Here is a 19,503-nt window from a genome sequence, read left to right as displayed (position 1 = left end):
GTCAGATCACCACCAGCATGGTGATCACCATCTGGCAGAGTCTGCTCACAACAAGAGACACTCCTCCTCCTCCCCCCCCCCCCCTACCTCCTCACCCCTTCTCCACCCCTCCCCTCCCTTCTGCATGCTTTCTTCTACTTCTGTTACCCACTTCTTCCTGGCCTTCCCTTTCATCTCTGGAATTCCATCATCATCTCGTGCTTCTTCCTAGGCACCTTTCCATCTATTCTCTTCACCAACTTATGACATTTTAATGTTCTTTCCTCAATCTTCTCTTGCAGGGTTCCTCATGTATCATCTCTGTGAACACTTTGTTCCTCACTTTTTCCATTGTTATTATGCAGTATTTTTCAAAAACTTAATTTCGCCTGCTTATACCTTACTTTTTTCCCCCCTCTCATGCACCAAGTTTCTGCAGTGTACATCAGAATTGGAATGTAATATGTTTGGTAGAAATGTCATCTAATTTTCAGGGACCTACTTCATTATGTATCACTCCTCTCACTCTCTTCAAGAGCTATCAGCTTGCCTTCCACATTCACTTTTTTTCGCCAATTCCCCCATTTTCCTGTATTGCATTCCAAAGATACCTGATGCTTTCCATCATGTTCAACCGCTCCCCCTCAGTGTTTTCTTTACTGTAACTCTATACTTTTTTCCTTGTTGTGAATGCCGGCTCACACTTCCACAAATTAAATTTTAGGCAATACTCTACCTTGCCCTCTTCCCAAATATACAACTGTTTCTGTACTTGCTAATCTCTCTTCCCCCACATCATTAAATTACCAGCAGACAACATTACTTCTATCCTGTCTCCTGCTTCTCTTGCCACTGGCATCATTATCTTGCTGTGTGGCATAGTGGTTAACGTCACTGTCTGGCGTGTTGCGGATCACCAGCAGTTATTTTTTATTTAGTATTTATCATTACTGGAATGTTCTTGAAATTTCATATTTGTGTATTTTAGGATATTTCATGTTTGGATAAATAACAGCCCTCTCCAGCCAAGAGTCCAGTTCTGTTCAGGCTGTGCCTACTTTCAGTGAGAAGTGTTGCCTTTCTAGGCGCTTCAGTCTGGAACCGCACAACCGCACAACCGCTACGGTCGCAGGTTCGAATCCTGCCTCGGGCATGGATGTGTGTGATGTCTGTAGGTTAGTTAGGTTTAAGTAGTTCTAAGTTCTAGGGGACTGATGACCTCAGAAGTTAAGTCCCATAGTGCTCAGAGTCATTTGAACCATTTGTTGCCTTTCCCTGGCGAAGCTGCTTTCAGGTTTGGACTTGAGTATGGTTAAAATTTGACAATATCATCCGTTACCACTATTAAAAGTAACTTCCTTGTTTCAGATCATTTCTCTGCTTCAGCTATCCTCCCTCTCCCTCTCCCCTTCACTACTCCACACTTCTATACAATTTACACTTTCCTGGTTGAAATGTCTACCCCTTTCCTTCTAAGTACCTCCAAAAATTTATTTCTGACAGTGTTGCATGCTTTCTCACAATCCTATGTGACTCCCAAGTCCAAAGCTTCTTCCAAACAAGGGAGATGGTCAATTGCATGACGTAGGGAGGCTATCTGTAGGTGTGAAGTTCTCTGTGCACCTGTGTCCTGTCACCATTACAGCAGCTGTGAAGAATCTAGGCACACACCACAAAGATACAGGAAGACTTGGGGTTGGTCATGGATGCTGGAAAACCATTCGAAAAAAGCAGGAATTAACAGCATGCCAAACAGATGGGAGACGCATGTGAGGATACTAAAAAAAGGATAGTGGAAAAACAATTGAAACATTGTAAGAGCAACTGTTGGAGGAGAGTAACAGATCATCTGTTGCATAACCCAACTTTCAGCCAGGGCACCATTAGGTTGGATTTGATGAGACTCGGGCCCTGGCTGCCCTGAACTGATATTATGATGGGTTATACACAAAAGGGATAAGGATTATCAAACACACCGATAGTATGGATGGAAATAAAATGTGCACTACTCTTTCATCATGGGGTGAGAGCAACAGTGGAAGACGGCAATCGACAATTTCCAATTGCACTCAAGGTTTTGAAAATGTGTGATGGCACGTATCTATGTAGGAAAATATAAATATAAAATTTTACTTCAGTCAGTAGTGGGCCGAGCCTTGAACTGGATTGTTGTAGGCCCTACAACTACCTTGAAAGGTGTTCTCCGAGAAATTCATTCAGCCACAACATAATACTCCAGATTATTTTAACAAATGTAACATTACTCTATTTCATTCAGAGAACTTCTTACTAATATCTTGTATTAGAATGCACATACAATAGTTATAACGTAACAAAATTAAACTTACCATCAGAGACATCTGGAGCAGACAAGATATTTAGTGCAAGTACAACTTCAAGCAGCTCTATGAGTGATGGATTATTGTAATTCATTGTTTCACTCTTAGCACCTGCAATAATTAAAAATATTGCTGCACAATTTTAGTGTTATATTTACTATGAATAAGAATGGATCAAATATGATAAAATTACCATTTGTAGCAAATTTGTTTTGTTATAAACAGTAAAATATAAGGGCCAATATTCATACACACATCTCTACAACTAACAATTTGCTCTCATTTAAATAAGGAATTAAAATTATTTCACAGACCAAGTAATAAAACAGTAATGTGAGATGATTGACAGGCAATACCAACATGCACGGGTTTGACAGACAGTGCGGATCCAGACACAGGAGAGCAGTCAGCGATTAGGTGGCATGCTGTAGCTGAAGGATATAGCACAGCCGAAGCATGAGTCTCTGTTACTGGAAGGCTGTCATCATCGTCCTCATGATGTTTTCTGCTAAATTAGCAGGTCATTTTGTGTCTCCACTTCCTGTGATCCACACCTACCTTCTATAAAATTTGCAATATGAGCTGTCATCTGTTCCATTACCCAGGATCTGAAACCTCTTCCCCCCCTCATCTCCTCTCCCCATTTCTACTCCTCTAAGACAGTTTTTATAAGCCCCTCCTCATTTTTATTACCGTATATACTCTAATAATCCGCGCATGTATTTTCCCGAATTTTAGGACAAAAAAGTGGGGTGCACGGATTATTCAAAACATTGTTGGTACTGCTCCGCCTCCAACAATACATTCCATTACACTATTGCATTGTTGCAGCCTCAGTCTGTGACACATTAGTAGCACATTAGGAGTGAAGTATTAACGTCTTCTAACTTGTTAATTATGGCTACAAGTTCTTGTCATCGCTCGTACACTGCTAAAGAAAAAGTGAAAATTATTGAAGAAGCCGAGAATATTGGAAACCGTGCAGCAGGAAGAAAGTACGACGCAAGTGAGAATTGTATTCGCGATGTAATGGATCTGGGAGATGTTATTTTTTTACCGTACTTGTCGATACTGAATTGAAAATGTTTTCTTATATTTTTGTCAGAATTTATTATAATTTGTCTTATTATATGTTAATTTACTTCTGTTTTTGAGAGTAAAAGCATATTGATTACTATTAGAAAATGTATCGAAGAATAGCAAAGAAACTGATTGTGTAAAATATCTTTGACGTTGGAGTAGTCTTTGACTATAGTCAGTCCGAGTCGGAAGCTAACTCTTGGTGTGTGTTGACGGAAGAACAATGTGAAGGTCGCAGTCATAAATAATTTTGAATTATGTTAACTATTATTTTTGTATTATCTGAAAAGAAGAAACTACATTGGAAGAAACTGTATTTGAAACACCAAAATGAGAGAAACACGCTGAACCACGTCATTTTCTGCAGCCGACAACGATGCATTGTGGAATCATACTTAGACAACTGAAGCCAAGACTTATATTTGCTTGCAAACGTCTAATGGAAAAGGTACTGTCACGAAATATGGCAAATTTAAGTTTATAAAAAAATAGTGACCATATTTTCAACTTGTGTAATAGCCGGGATGCCATATTTCAGCGACTGATGAAAAAATAAAACGCAGCTTCAAGAAACTAATAGTAATCGCCGGGCATTTCGTGGCCAAAAAGCGAAGCATCCAGACCTCAAGAAAAGGCTCTGCAATTATGTAGATGAGAAGCGACAATACGGATGCGCGGTGATGAGTGAAATGTGCCAACTTCAAGCATTGTCTTTAGCCAAAGAACTAGGCATTACCAGTTTCAAAGCTAGCCGGGGCTCGCTATCAAGATTTTTCATCCGAAATGTTTTAGGATTCCGGAGGAAAACTACTATCGCTCAGTGGCTTCCAGGCGATTACAAGGAAAAAATAGTGAATTTTCATCGTTATGTGATAAATCTGCGCCGTAAACAGTCCTATATATTTTCGCAAATTGGTAATGCGGATCGAACGCCAGTCTATTTTGAGATGCCGCTCGACAAAACAGTGAACAGGAAAGGAGAATCCAGCATCATGATACAAACTGGTGGCAGTGAGAAACAAAGATGTACAGTGATGTTGTGTGTAACTAGCGATGGACGAAAGCTACCACCTTATGTGATATTTAAAAGGAAAACTATTCCGAAAATATCAGTAAAAGGCATACCGGTATAAGTGAGAGCGAATCCGAAAGGGTGGATGGACAATGAACTTATAATTGACTGGGTGACACATATTTGGCAATGTCGTCCTGATGTGTTACTGAATTTACGCAACATGTTGGTCCTGAACAGCTTCCGTGGACATACACCTAAGGAAGTGCGAGACAAACTACAAAAGGGGAAAACTGACTTGGTCATTATCCCTGGTGGCCTAACATCCATCCTACAACCACTAGATGTGTGTATAAATCAGCCATTCAAACAGCGATACACGCAATGGATGGTTGATGAAAACCCTAAGTTCACACCTAGTGGAAAAATCAAACGGCTGGATTTGTCCCAGATTTGTGAATGGGTGAAAAGTGCATGGGACTCCATTCTGCAACCACTGGTGGAAAAATCCTTCAAAAAATGTGGAATCACAAATTCACTGGATGGAACAGAGGACGATGCTCTGTGGGAAGATGGTGAAGACAACAATGATTCTCCCACTAGTGATGATGATGAAAGTGATGAATAGAGTGGTAGGAGAGGAAACGTACTGGTATTGACTAAAATACTTTATTGCACATACCGTATTAACAAATTCTTAAACAAGATAATTCACATATCTTTTTATGCTATTGTAGGTATGCGTAGAGTCCCGGCTGGCGGTGATAATGTTCCCCAGCCATCTGCCCGTCTAATGGGCCAAACCAGTAGATATTATACATACTTTTGAATACATCATAATGTTGGAACAATTTTTTTTAATAAAACAAATTAAAGCAAAAAATAATTTTTTCCCCCTCTTCCTCAAAATTGGGGTGTGCAGATTATTCGAGGGTGTGGATTATTCGAGTATATACGGTACATTCAGTAATTACATTACATTTCCCCTCTCTCTCTTCATTTTCTATTCTGTTCATCCCAATTAATCCTTTCCACCCCCCACCATGTCCACAAATCAAAACCCTCCACTTCACCCTGCTCGATCTTTCTTCCTCCATGTCCACATTTCAGCACCGTGCAGAACATGCTGAACAAAAATTTGTAGTAGTCTTTCTCCTGAAATATTTGTCCATTTTGCTGCAGAAAATTCTCCATTTCTTATAAAATGCCTTTTTGTCAGTGCTGTCCTGGTTTTAATTTCTGCACTGGTCTAACAATCAGTTTCTACCCTGCTTGCCAAGTATCTAATGCTTTGAATGTGTTCTACTATTTCTCCACTCCACATTCTTTCCCTTTTTATCCAACCCCTCCCCTCAAGTGAAGTCACTTTTGTTTTCTTTGTATTTACTTTCATTCCCTAAATCATTCCTTTACCTTCATTGGCCCTCACTGTACACTGTAATTCTCGTTCATCTGTTGCTAGAAGGCAGGACAAGAAGGCAACTGCAATCACTGCAGACCTGTGAGGACCAAGCTCAGGGTGGTTTCCAGTTAAAAGACTAACAGGCTCCATTCACACTAGTACAGCTGTTGACAGCACCTCCATCGCTGATTTTATTTTTTCTTAAACTGGACGGCTTTGATGAAAACTGCAACAGTCATTCTCCCAGTGAACCAAAGAAAATAGGGATTTCTATTTCTGTCCTAGTCAGTTGTCAGCATTTGTGGAAATACCAGAAATGTTTGATGTCACCGACCGATGCAGTATGTTTTCCCTGCCAGACAAAATGCGCAGCGTGGGCCACCAAGCAATCTGGGATTTCCACTGCTAATCCATGGGCAGGTGCATTTGAGTAAAGGGCCCTAATGTTTCTAGTTTCTTGATTCAGCAACACAGTCAGGCGTGAAGTATGAAGGCAGTCTATGGTCTGCATCTGATGCTACCAGAGTTTGTGATCTGTTGTATGCTATGGTTAGAATGGATTGTAAACACTCTCTGGTGCCAAAAAAAGAAAACCTAGGTGACAACAACCTATAAGAGCAGTTGCAGCCATAGGCTTATCAATTGTTTCAGTGAATGTACAGTGGGATGTGAAAGAATGTAGTGTTACTAAAGGTTCATCAGTTGATAATGCTGAAGAATCTTATGTTTTGTGCTGATGACAGTGTTCCAGTAGCGGAAATAGCTAATAATAACACAGGTCTGCAAAAAAATATTTTTTGAAATTTGATAACTGACTTTTATGTACTTTTCAGCATTTCAAAAATGCAATCCATTTATATATATATTTTTTTTTTTTTTTTCCTATCACGTCAGATTTTCTCTCAGATTTTTGGTATAATAACAAAATTTAAGCAATTTATCACATTTCTTCAAACGTTATAAAATTTTATTTTATTTATAAATCATGTTCTAAACTACATTTCCAGTACACTTCCATTTTTCTTTAAGCTCGTAAGTCCTTATAATAACACTTTCGCTTTCTGACGAAGCTTCTTTTATTAATTTTCCGGCTGTGAAATCATTGAGGATCATCTCTTTTTATCATCCAGCACTAGTCCGCTATCAAGTTGACATTCCCATCTTCCTTGATATCTTCTTTCCATTTCTTTGATATCTTGGTGTAATCTTTTGGTCTGCTCTTCACTTACATCACCAAGGTTTGCAGGGAAGTAGTCAAGATGTGAGTGCTCTTGTTACAGCCCAGCTTCTTATAGTTGTTGAGCATGTCTGTGACGATTGTCTTGTAATATGGATCTCTTGTGTTACCTACGAAACCGGTAACAACTAATTTAAAAGATGTTCATGCTGCCTTTTCTTTTGTTTCCATTTTGTCCACAAAGTTGGGATCTGTCATTAGTTTTCTAATGTCTGGTCTGACAAAGATTCCTTCCTTTAGCTTTGCCTGGGATAAACCGGGAAACTGTCCATGAAGATATCTGAAACACTCCCCTTCTTTTGGCAATGCCTTAACAGATTGTTTCATCAGCCCCAACTTAATGTGAAGTGGTGGAAGCAATACCTTTTTGGGATTCACAAGGCTTTTCCTGTCAACATTTTTAACCTCTACTGGTAAGGTTTTTCTCAAGGGCCAACCTTTTTTTATGTAGTGTTGCTTTCTGCCTTTCCTGCCCCATTCACAGAGAAGCCAAGAGAACTTTGTATAGCCACTCTGATGACCAAGCAGCTTGAAATCACTTTTAAATCACCACATAGTATCCATTTGTGGTCTGAATAGCAGAGTTTCCTTAAAACCAGTTCAAGGTTTTCATAAGATTCTTTTAAGTGAACCGAGTGTCCAACTGGTATAGAAGTATACTTATTGACATTGTGTAGAAGTACTGCTTTAAGGCTTCTTTTTGAAGAATCAATAAAAAGTCTCCACTCATCAGGAACATATTCTATTTTGAAACGTGCCATAAGTCCAGGAACATCACAGCAAAACATAAGGTCACCTTCTCGAGGGAAGAAAAATACAAACTCCTTTTCCCACAATCGATACCAAGAGATGGATGTACCCGGACCCAACATCTTTTCAATCTAGATCCTAAAAACTCTGCCAATTCTTTAGAACGGCCTACGTCTCTTACCAAATCATTCAGTTCAGATTGTGAGAATGGAATGGGATCGGTTGTGCCAGGAGCATAGCAATCTCTGTCTTCTTCACTATCACCTTGCTGAGACAATGGCTCATAATCATCTGTATCATCCAAAGAATGTGGAGGAGAGGCTATTGGTACTTCAGGTCCATGAGGAACAGGGCGAATGGCTGATTGAATGTTAGGGTAACAAATATCCTTTTTGTTTTTCAAATTGAAACCTCATGTACGTTGCAAGAACAAAAATAGCAGTCATCACTGTGATTTTTGGGCTCCCTCCAAACCATTCGTATTCCAAAACATAAGGACTGCTTTTTACATTGAAACCATTGCCTCCGTTCTTCAACACACACTGAAAAAACTTTGTACGGGGCCCAAGGCTTCTCTTGATCACCTAACTTTATATCAAAATAGGTGAAATACACTTTTCAACAAAATCAGAAATGTTTCTTTGTTGCTTTTTAACAGTATAGTTACCACAAATGTGGCAGAAGCAATCTGGCGAGTTTATACATCCTTTGGTAGCCATTGTCCATAAAATAACTTCACAACACAAGAAAACAGTCACTAGTTTAAACCACTAGTAAACAACAACAAGTACACAGCACAGAGTGAAGAGGTACAGTGAACTGAAGGACAATAGCAGAAGCTCACTGCTTGGTGATGGCAGAGGAAGAGGTAGTGCAACAGACAGGCACTGACATGAAAATACTGCTGTTTTCTCCTAATTACTCTTTATTTTATGTATATCTAGTATAAAAATGGCTAAATAACAGTTTATGGAGATCCTAAAAACCAAAATTTAAATTCATTAGAGTGCTGAAATATCGGAGAAAGCTAAAACTAGACAAGGAGTTTGTGAAATAACCGTACATGATGGAATTCTTTCACTATTTATCCCGAAATCAGCATTGAAACTACTATAAAAATCACTTAATAAATTTGAAACAATTTTTATGTCGCAGACCTGTGTAATGTTACTGTACAGCAAACTGGTGCATGCCAAGATCTCAAAGATGAAAGAAAATCATCCAAGAAATGTAACGGCTTTCAAGTTGTCAATGATCTTATGGATTCAGGAACCTGGCCGGATATTATAAATGATAATTTTAGGATAAGAGCAATTATGAATGGTCCACAAGACATCAATGTAAAAATGTCACATCTCCTGCGGCTAGTAAGACAAAAAGGTGATTTATTGTTTCTCATTGCTTCTGTCATCTTTCAAATGATGAAAAAGTTTAGGAAACGTGGCTTGCACATTCTAAAAAAAAGATGCTGTGGTATTGTTTTTGTTGTGTTGTGTTTTGTTCAATTTGAGTGGTGTCACTATCACAAGAAATGGTTTAAGAGACTGGCAAAGCTTGTCCAAAGTTCTCTCTAACCAAGTACAGTCCTACAATCATATTACTGAAATGCTCAACTGGAAAGAGCTTTTGCAGAGAATTAAAAACTCAAAATTAATTGATCAGGCAACTCAAGATCAAACTGATCAGGAAGAAATGAGATGGAGATGAGTTTTGTAAAGGTTATTATACTACAGACCCATGGCATACCACTTGTAGATTATAGGAGACACACTTACAACAATGAGAGCAATGTGAAGAGCAAGAAGACTGGTAATGAGCTTGTATCATCGAAGAAAATCTAAGATCTCATTATATCCCTTGTTGTGCTCATAAGTCGAACTTGGTTATTAATGACGCAGTTATATCATCTATAATTGTGCCTTTTTTATATAGTTCACAGATTGTTCACATTAACTTTTGGCATTGGGAAGGACTTGAGAATAATGTAAACATGACTCTGAAACCACTGTGTGATACCAGATGGGAGGTCAGGACTGGAAGTATTCAGGTTATAAGATCAGAGCCTAATAACATAAGACTTGCATTAACAGAGTTAAGGGACACATGCAAAAATGATTCAATGTGTTTCAGTGAAATATCTAATCTCTTGAAAGAAATCTCAAAATTTAATTTTTCTTTGTGTGCTGCAATACGGCATAATGTGCTCTGCCATATCAACAGAGTCAATAAAGCGGTTCAGCAAGAAGATAATCAATTAGACACTATAGTAAAATTTATAAAATCAGCACTTCGTGATACTGAAGAACATAGAGCCAGTAGTTTTGAAAAGGTTAACAAAGAAATGGAGGAATTAGTTGCATCTTTAGCAAATGTAGCTGAGTTAACAGAACCTAGTATTAAAAGGCAGGCTTCTTAAGGATGAACTCATTCCTGGGGAAGAAAATTGCTTTAGGGTAAACCACTACTAAATTTTGGCAGACACCATTATCGCATCTTTGAAGCAAATATTTCAGCAGCTCATTAACTGCTGCGACATGAACTTGGCAACAAAGAAATATGAGCTCAACAGAGGATGCAGGAATCTTGCAGAAACTTTGAGAGACCTGAAAATGCATTTACGTGCCACAAATTCAAACAACTTGCAAACAAATTGGAACTGTGCCCCTTGTGCTTCCACATACTGCAAACACGTTTAGAACTAGTTCAGTACATCTTCGAAATGGACTTGCAAGAAGTTTTTCCAAAATGCCATGCCAGTGTCTGTAGGTTCTGCAGAACATAGCTTTTTCAAGTTAAAGATAATTAAAAACTATCTCAGATCTTCACTGAGCAACAAGCAGCTAAGAGGTCTTGCCATAATAGCAGTGTAAAGAAGGATTGGACTTTTGCTTGAGACAGAGAAATTGGTAAATGTCTTTACTGCTCAAAAAGCAAGAAAAGTGAAGATTTAAGTGAGTAATTTTTAAAGTAAAATAATGGAAAATGCAGGATAGAATAATAACATCTAAATTAGCAAAACTTATTTGTGAAACGCTTACAGACACCAAATCAAAAGTAAAGTTTCAGGGTGAAATATCGAAGGCATAAAAACAGATGTAAGGCAAGGTGATGGCCTGTCTCCACTCCTCTTTAACTGCATACTAGAGTAAATAGTAAGAGAATGGAAACAATAACTAAAAGAACAGAAACTATCACCAATCCGACTGGGAACTAAAAAAAAAAAGGTATTGAAATTCACTGTTTAACATCTGTGAATGATTTTGCCATTCTTTCTGAAAACCTAACAAATGCTAGAATACAAATAAATCTCTTGGAAGAAGTAGCCAACAAAGAAGTTTTACGAATATCTGTAGAAAAAATAAAATTTATGACAAATATAAAAAGTTCTCCGGAATCCCTAGCAACAGATAATGGCCAGATAAGGAGGATAAATAAATTTAAATATTTGGGAGAAATTATCCAAGAAAATGGCTTAGAAAAATTCACTGTAGAAGAAAGAGTGCATAAAATGGAGAGCAGTAGAAGCAGAATGTCTCTATGCAAGTGAATGTTTAGTACTGAACTAAAAAATAACACAAACATGAAGTCCTAGAAAGAAAAATCATTTGAAAAATACTTGGGCCACCAAAAAATACAGAGGTATGGAAATTAAGAAGCAATGAAGAGGTTTATTGCAATATAGAAAACATAAAGGAAACACTATGAAAAACGCGACTGCTGTTTTTTGGACACTTATACAGAATGAACGGCAACATGTTAACCAAACAGATTTTTAAATATCTTTGGGACAAGAAGTCAACAATAGCCTGGATTCAAGAATTTAGGAAAGATTTGGATGAGAGAACATAAGTGAAAAAGATGTAACAGAGACAGAGATTTTCAAGAGGAAAGTGTTAAAAATGGAAGGATTCCACTGCAGGAGGCAGAAGAAGAAAAGGTCAAATTTATCCAAGGAGAGAAAAAGGATACATAGTCAAAAGATGAAAGAATACTGGAGTAAAGAGAAAGAACAACGTAGAAGGAAGCATTAAAATTAGTGCATGGTCCTTAGATGAAAGAAAGAAAGAAAAATATTATGAAAAGAATTGTTGCAACTCACCATGTAGTGGAGATGCTGAGTTGGAGATAAGCACCTATCTGCGACTCGGCATTTCCACTCTATGGTGAGTAGTAATTAACCTTTACATAATATTGTTAATTTTTAAAGCAATGCTTTTACAATTAGGTAGGCTTTTTCCTATTTAACTTATCATTAGACAGAATCTATTTAATCATATGACTAATTTTGCATGGTTTTAGCAGTGCATGTAAAAGTTATTACTACAACGTCAGCCAATTTTTCCAAATGTGAAAACTATTTTGACAAATGTAAGCATGACCTTTCTGAAATATTTGGAAAAAATATTTAGTAATTTATTATAACAGACATAACTAAAATCAGTTCAGAATTGGCTCAGTATTACTGTAATGCCATACACACCTAATAAATTTTTATATTCCTGTTTTTCCAGTTCTGTTGGGTCTTAGTTTTAGGTGCACGTTCATTCATATTAGTATATTTTTGGTGCATACTTTCCTGTTTTAGTGTATACTTCACATATTTTGTTCAAGTTTTAATGCCTAAGTGCTTACATTTAACATGGCAAAGATGAACTGGTAATCTAGCAGCAGCAACACCACCATCTGTTTGCATTACACAAAAAAAGATGAATGGTGATATTGTGAAATCTACATCATCTAGTATTCTTACAACTTAAGATTACCACACTACACTCTATATAAAAAATAAATGAATGCATTTTTATAAACAAGTACTAGATTACCCACAATTTCACAAGGGCTTACCACGTGAAGTTGCCGGTAAACTAGTAATTAATATACTCCTGGCTCTTTTGCACATAGATTCAAAGAATCCTCAGTCTGCAAATTTCATCAAAACTGTTTGAGGTGCAAACACACACACACACACACACACACACACACACACACACACACACACACCTGAAAGAGCAAGAACCCCATACTCAAGACTTCACATGTGGCCCCAAAATTCCTTAAGCCTACCCTGCCAGAAGGACCACGTAATCTACATCTACATCATATTCTGCAAGCCACCTAATGGTTGTGGCGGAGGGTACTTTCAGTAGCACTAGCTCACTATCTGATCCCTCCAACCCTGTTCCACTCGTGAATAGTGTGTGGGAAGAATGATTGTCGGTAAGCCTCTGTATTGGCTCTAATTTCTCGAATTTTCTCCTTGTGGTCAATATGTGAGATGTATGTGGCAGGAAGTAACATGTTGTCTGACTCCTCCTGAAAAGTGCTATCCCAAAATTTCAGTAGTAAATCTCTGTGATGCACAACGTCGCTCTTGTAATGTCTACCAATGGAGTTTGTTTAGCATCTCCGTAATGCTCTCATGCCAGCTAAACGATCCGGTGATGAAACACTCCGCTCTTCGTTGGATCTTCTCTATCTCCTCTATCAGTCCTACCTGATAGGGATCCCAGATGTACAATACTGAAGAATTGGGCGAAAAAGTGCCTTATAAGCCACTTCTTTCATGGATGAGTTACATTTCCTTAAGATTCTTCCGATGAAGAACCTGCGTCTTGTGTCTGTTTTTCCCACTATCTGTTTTATATGGTCATTCCACTTAAGGTCGCTCTGGATAGTTATGCCTAGATATTTTACGGCAGACACTGTCTCCAGCTGTTTGTCGTCAATAGTGTGGCTGTACAGTAGTGGATTTCTTTTCCTATGAATGCACACTATGTTACATATATTTACGTTCAGGGTCAACTGCTACAGTCTGCACCATTCATCAATTCTCTGCAGGTTGTTCTGAAAATTCTTACTATCTTCTGGCACTGCTACTTTGGCATAAACAACTGCATCATCTGTGAATAGCCTTAAAGAGCATCCGACACTTTCTACGAGATCATTTATACATATAGTGAACAGCAACGGTCCTATCACACTTCCCTGTTGTACTCCGGATATTACCTTTACATCTGTTGATTTAATCCCATTACGAGCGACGTGTTGAGTTCTATCTGCAAGAAAGTCTTGAATCCAATCACAGGTCTGCTCTGATACTGCAAACCTCAAATATTATATTCTCCTTCTTCTTCTTCTTCTTCAATTTTTACCTTGCCACCTAGTGGGCAGTAGTCAGTCATATTTTCTAAGTGTGGCTGAAAAGCACAAGAAACCAACAGCAGCCTTGTCATACTCCTTTACCTAATTCTATCCTGTTGATGAGTCATCTGGTTTTCCCTCATTGTAGCTATTCCAACTCACATTATCAAAAGTCTTTTCAGTCTATAAAACACATATATAGCTCTCTTCCCATTTCAATAAAACTCTTCAGCAAAGTTCACAAATGCACCAGTGCAGTCTCCAACAGTCAGTCTTTCTTACTCATCCCATCTGGTAAGTCTTCTCTGACCAAGGTTCCAGGTGACTTCTCCAAACTCTTCCTATTTTGTAAAGCTCACCAGTACTTTTCCTCCATCCTTCTCACTTCCCCTTCCCCGCTGGCTCCGAAAGCTTGTAGATTTTCTTAACCTTCATATATGTTTCCTCCTGCTACCACTTGGTAAGCAGATCTTTTATTTATTCAATTACATTACATTTTCTGATATTGATTATTTTTGTTGATATATCAACTATTTATTTCATTTTTCCAGGTTTCAACATTGTTCATATACTCTGAGCTACTACTGCCAAATTTTTTATCCTTTTCCTTAGCGAAAGTAGTATCCTGTATCTCCCATCTATTATCTGAAGCTCTTATTGATGTTTCATAATATGATGTTTTTTACGGTGAAGAGGTTTACTGGCCCCATATCTAACCCCCATCCTGGAGGACTTCGATTTCTTTAGGGTTTACTCCCCTCTGAAAGTAGCCTTCTCTAAATCTTGTGAGTCTTCCTTGCCCTATGATATTGGGCACTCTTTGTCTGGCTCCTCCCACAGGAAATCACCTTATCAAAGACACTTTCAGTGTTCGATGGGAGAGTTTGTGCTTCAATGAAGCTGATGGCTAGTGTAGCTGCCAGCAGGGCCAACCAAGCCAGGCAGGCCTTGGCATAGAAGCCGCTTGTTCTGCTGGTCTTTATTTTGCAACGCGTTCGGCTGCAGGGTGGCCATCACTCGCAAATCCTGTCCCGTACACTCCACAACAAACAAGAGGCTACAGGAGCAAAAAATGAGTTGATGTAAGCATCAAAAATTACAAATGGCCACTGTAACCTATTTTTTTAAGTTATATTAACAAACAAATCTACTTGCATTGTTAATTATGGGAATTACTTCTAGAAAAGTGCTTTCACCAGCTGTCTAAATGTTTCCTTTTGGACACCTGTATACCATCTGGACTGCTATCTTGTATATTTCCATGTCTGTTACTGAAATACTCTAAGACTGTTTAACGCAATATTCATTTTAGGTCTTATGCACTTCCTGTTTGTATAACTATTCCAATTTACATTGTAGGTGGACCTGCTCAATTTCTGTCACTTCCAAATAGTGCTTTGTCATGGACAACACATCTGGAGAGATACCTTTAGATTTTTAATTTCCTATTATGATAGGAAAAGATTATATTTCTTATTTAACATGCTTCTTACATTCTGATGAAAACATACAGTATGTTTCAATTTATTATCATTCACACCATCTGAGCTATCACCTACAGCTGCATTACAGCAATTCTCAGAAATTATTGGTGGTGAAAGAGGGGAAACATAACCTGGGTGTCAGGTAAGTATTTGTGCCCAAATAGTGTAGCTGTTGCCGAGTTTGTGCAATGTTCAGCAATGGGATCTGAGGTGTGTGAACTGCAGATGGCTGTAGTTGTGCAAGTTAATAAATTCTTCCATTTACCTCCCACGTTGAGTAGAAGTCGTAAGTTGCCAACTGTTCCTTGGCTGGTTTTAATCCACAGCCATGTACTATATCTTTCTTTTGGCTTCCAAAGTTTCAACAATTGCACAGCCAAATCTCATGACTTAATACTAACAAAACAAATTACAATTTCAGTTAGCTTCTTCAAAAAAATCTGGCTCATTCACAAAACAGTAACATCCCCATAATTTAACATCAAATCTCCTCCAGGATCTCATATGCAACAATTAATACTACTAACTTCATAGTAACAAACAACTTCCTGCCATATTAAAACTGTGTGCCGGACTTGGATTCGATCCTGGGGCACCTTCACCATTCATGGGCAAGCGTTCTGTTGACTCTCACAATCCAAGCTCAACTCATGAACCTAATCCTCAACCCGTCCCACCCTCCCCCACAGCTTTCCTTCTTCCAGTAGCTTCTATCCTACATTCCAAACTCCTCAGACGTTCTCCCGCATACCTCGTGAGACCTGCATTTGTAGTATCCACTTTGATTTTGCTTAAATTTATGGAATTTTTATTGAGAAATTAATTTTTATTCTTACTAATAATTTTTTATATCTTGTAAACGATTCCGATAATATCAGCCAAGAGATTATATCACTGATGTGAGTCCACATCCCAGGGCTTGTGTTAGAAATTATTCTAACTTCTGTGACTCCTCTTCTTTGTTGAGATGAGCTAGTCAGCAGTAATAATTCTAGCCACTCCTGTTATTGCTCTAACTGTATGAAGAAATTATTGGATTGAAAAGCCAAGATATAGTCATTATTAACAAAACAAAAAGGTATACAATGAATATCTAATTATTTCTGGCTCATGTCTGTGACTCACTCTCTAATCTGTATTTATTAAAGTTTTTTTTAGATCAAGATAGGCACTTCCGCTGTGACAGTGGAACATTATAGTTATCCTCACATACCAGCAGAATTAAAACAAACAAACCTGCTAGAGGTGAAAGCCAAAGTTTTACATTTGATGTTCAAGAAATCATTCACACAGGAGAATCAAACAAACCTGCTAGAGATGAAAGCCAAAGTTTTAAATTTCATGTTCATGAAATCATTCACACAGGAGAATCTTACAAACATGCCGTCATCTGACCATCGGACAGACTCCTGTATGGACAACACAGTAGTAAGCATCCCTGGTGTAGAGAAACAACTGAAATATTTGAAAGCAAATAAATCACCATGTCCGGATGCAATTCTAGTCCAATTTTACAAAGAGCACTCTCAGGCACTGGCCCCTTACCTAGCTTGCATTTGTCATGACACTCTTGCCCAGCACAGAGTCCCAAGCAACCAGAAAAAAGTGCAAGTGACTCCAGTATATAAAAGAGTAAAAAACGAACCCACAAAATTACAGACTAATATTCATAACTTCCGTTTGCTGCAGAATCCTTGAACATATTCTCAGTTCAAATATAATATACTTCCTGGAGACTGAGAAGCTCATGCTCATGTCCATGAATCAGCACAGTTTTGGAAAGCATCGCTCGTGCGAAACTTAGCTTGCCTTTTTCTCACATGATATACTGTGAACTATGATTCCATATTTCAAGATTTCCAGAAAGCATTCAACATGGTGCCCCATTGCTGGCTGTTAATGAAGGTATTAGCATATGGAATAAGTTTACAGATATTTGAGTGGCTCCAAGACTTTTTAAATAATAGAAACCAGTATGTTGTCCTCAATGGCGAGTGTTCATCAGAGACAAGGGTATCATCAGGAGTGTCCCAGGGACGTGTGATAGGTCTGCTATTGTTCTCTATGCACATAAATGATTTGGCAGACAGGTTGGCAGCAGTCTGTAGTTGTTTACTGATGATGCTGTGGTCTACGGTAAGGTGTCAAAGTTGAGTGACTGTAGGAAGATACATGATGACTTAGACAAAATTTCCAGTTAGTGTGATGAATGGGAGGTGGCCCTAAATGGGGAAAAATGTAAGTTAATGTGGATGAATAGGAAGATCAAACCTGTAATGTTAAGATACAATATTACTAGTGTCCTGCTTGACACAGTCAAGTCGTTTAAATATCTGGGCGTAATGTTGCAAAACGATATGAGATTGAACAAGCATGTGAGAATTGTGGTAGGGATCGATGAATGGTCAACTTCGGTTTATTGGGAGAATTTTAAGAAAGAATGGTTTCACCTGTAAAGGAGACTGTAGATAGGGTGTGACCTATTCTTGAGTAACGCTTGAGTGTTTGGGATCTGTACTAGCTTAGATTAACGGAAGACACTGAAGCCATTCAGAGGTGGGCTGCTAGATTTGTTACCAGTAGGTATAAACAACACACAAGTGTAACAGTGATGCTTGGGGGACTAAAATGGGAATTCCTGGAGGGAATGCAATGTTCTTTTTGAGAAACACTATCGAGAAAATTTAGAGAACTGGCATTTGAAGCTGACTGCCAAACGATTCTTCTGTCACCAACATACATTGCGCGTAATGACCATGAAGATAAGATAAGGGAAGTTAGGGCTCATACAGAGGGAAACAGACAGTCATTTTTCCCTCGCTCTATTTGCAAGGAATCCCAGTTCAATTTTACAAAGATGAAAGGAAATGATTATTAGTAGTACAGGGTACCTTCCACCACGCCCCGTACAGTGGCTTGCAGAGTATCTATGTAGATGTAGAAGTTACAACAACACGATCGACCCTCAGTCATCAACCACTATTGAGAAAAAGAGGTTTTCCTAAATATAACTTTCAATTAATATTATTTGTTAAATATAATACTTGGAAATGAAATTACAGGGTGGTACACACTCCCAGAACAAATGGCATTATGAAAACTGGTGTAGTCACAGCGTTTCAAGTCAACGCACACACTGTTAAATAGTGAAAAAGTCTCCCCAGTGTCTGCAAAAAGTACTGTACATAGAAACACTCACTCATATTAACTATGGGAGATGTTACAATAAATATTTAAATAATTTATTTATCAGAAATCTATGTTACCTGCTGCTAGAAGTGATACAAGGAAGTTTTTACTGTCAGGCACACAAGTTAGTTTTAACAATTGTCGATATGCTGGTGAATACGCAGCAAGGTCCACCACTGAGTGCCAGAAAACAGTGCAGTCACCCAACACTGCGTCAACCTGCCAAAATATTAAATTCATCATAATGATAAAAATTTTAAGGTAACATTTATTGCCAAGTAGATACTTGACTTTAACTCAAAGTAATAACTTTCATATCTTAATTATTTAACCAAATTAAATATATATAAATAAACAATCTAGTAACAATGCATTGCCATTTTTACAGTAGCTGAAAGCACTGTTAGTATACTGTTCGGTCTCACTCTGACATCTTGCTTTTTTATATTGCAGACATGTTGCAATGGGAGCCTATTAGCATATTAGCACCTTCCATAGTGAATCTATTTGGGGATTACTCTGATGACATTAGTTCTGACACAGTTCTCACAAAGTCTGACTGTTTTTATTACTACATCATTGTGTTGCCCACAGATATGAAAGACTCACACCACTTCAAAGCATTCCTGGTCAGCTCACACCACTTCAAAGCATTACTGGCTACAGCAATTTTAATGAAGGGTGCAGAGAAGGACACTGCTCGTCCTCACTTTCTATTCCCTCCATTGAAAACTCAAAATAGGAAGTACATTGTTTTTGCCTTTGCTTTTTCCAACGATTTAAAGATTCATAGTTGAACACAAGTGGAGGTACAAACCGTACTACCAAGCAAGGTGGCACAGTGATTAGCTCACTGGACTTGCATCCAGAGCGACAACATTTCAAACCTG

At 38.2% G+C, this 19,503-nt stretch overlaps 1 protein-coding gene across 1 annotated transcript in view; it reads right to left on the bottom strand.

Moving 5' to 3' along the window:
* LOC124803150 (lysosomal-trafficking regulator) overlaps positions 1–19,503 on the bottom strand; it is a 593,053-nt gene that overhangs the window by 426,009 nt on the left and 147,541 nt on the right. Inside the window, exons 15-16 of the mRNA XM_047264331.1 lie at positions 18,691–18,832; positions 2,328–2,429 (exon numbers count right to left, since the gene is read on the bottom strand). Of these exons, the coding sequence (XP_047120287.1) occupies positions 2,328–2,429; positions 18,691–18,832 (244 nt within the window). The remainder of the gene's footprint in view (positions 1–2,327; positions 2,430–18,690; positions 18,833–19,503) is intronic.

Source organism: Schistocerca piceifrons, chromosome 6 (genome assembly GCF_021461385.2).
Source record: "Schistocerca piceifrons isolate TAMUIC-IGC-003096 chromosome 6, iqSchPice1.1, whole genome shotgun sequence".
NCBI classification, from domain to species: domain Eukaryota; kingdom Metazoa; phylum Arthropoda; class Insecta; order Orthoptera; family Acrididae; genus Schistocerca; species Schistocerca piceifrons.
The sequence above is the reverse complement of the archived record's forward strand: the minus strand, read 5'-3'. Positions and strand labels throughout refer to the sequence as shown.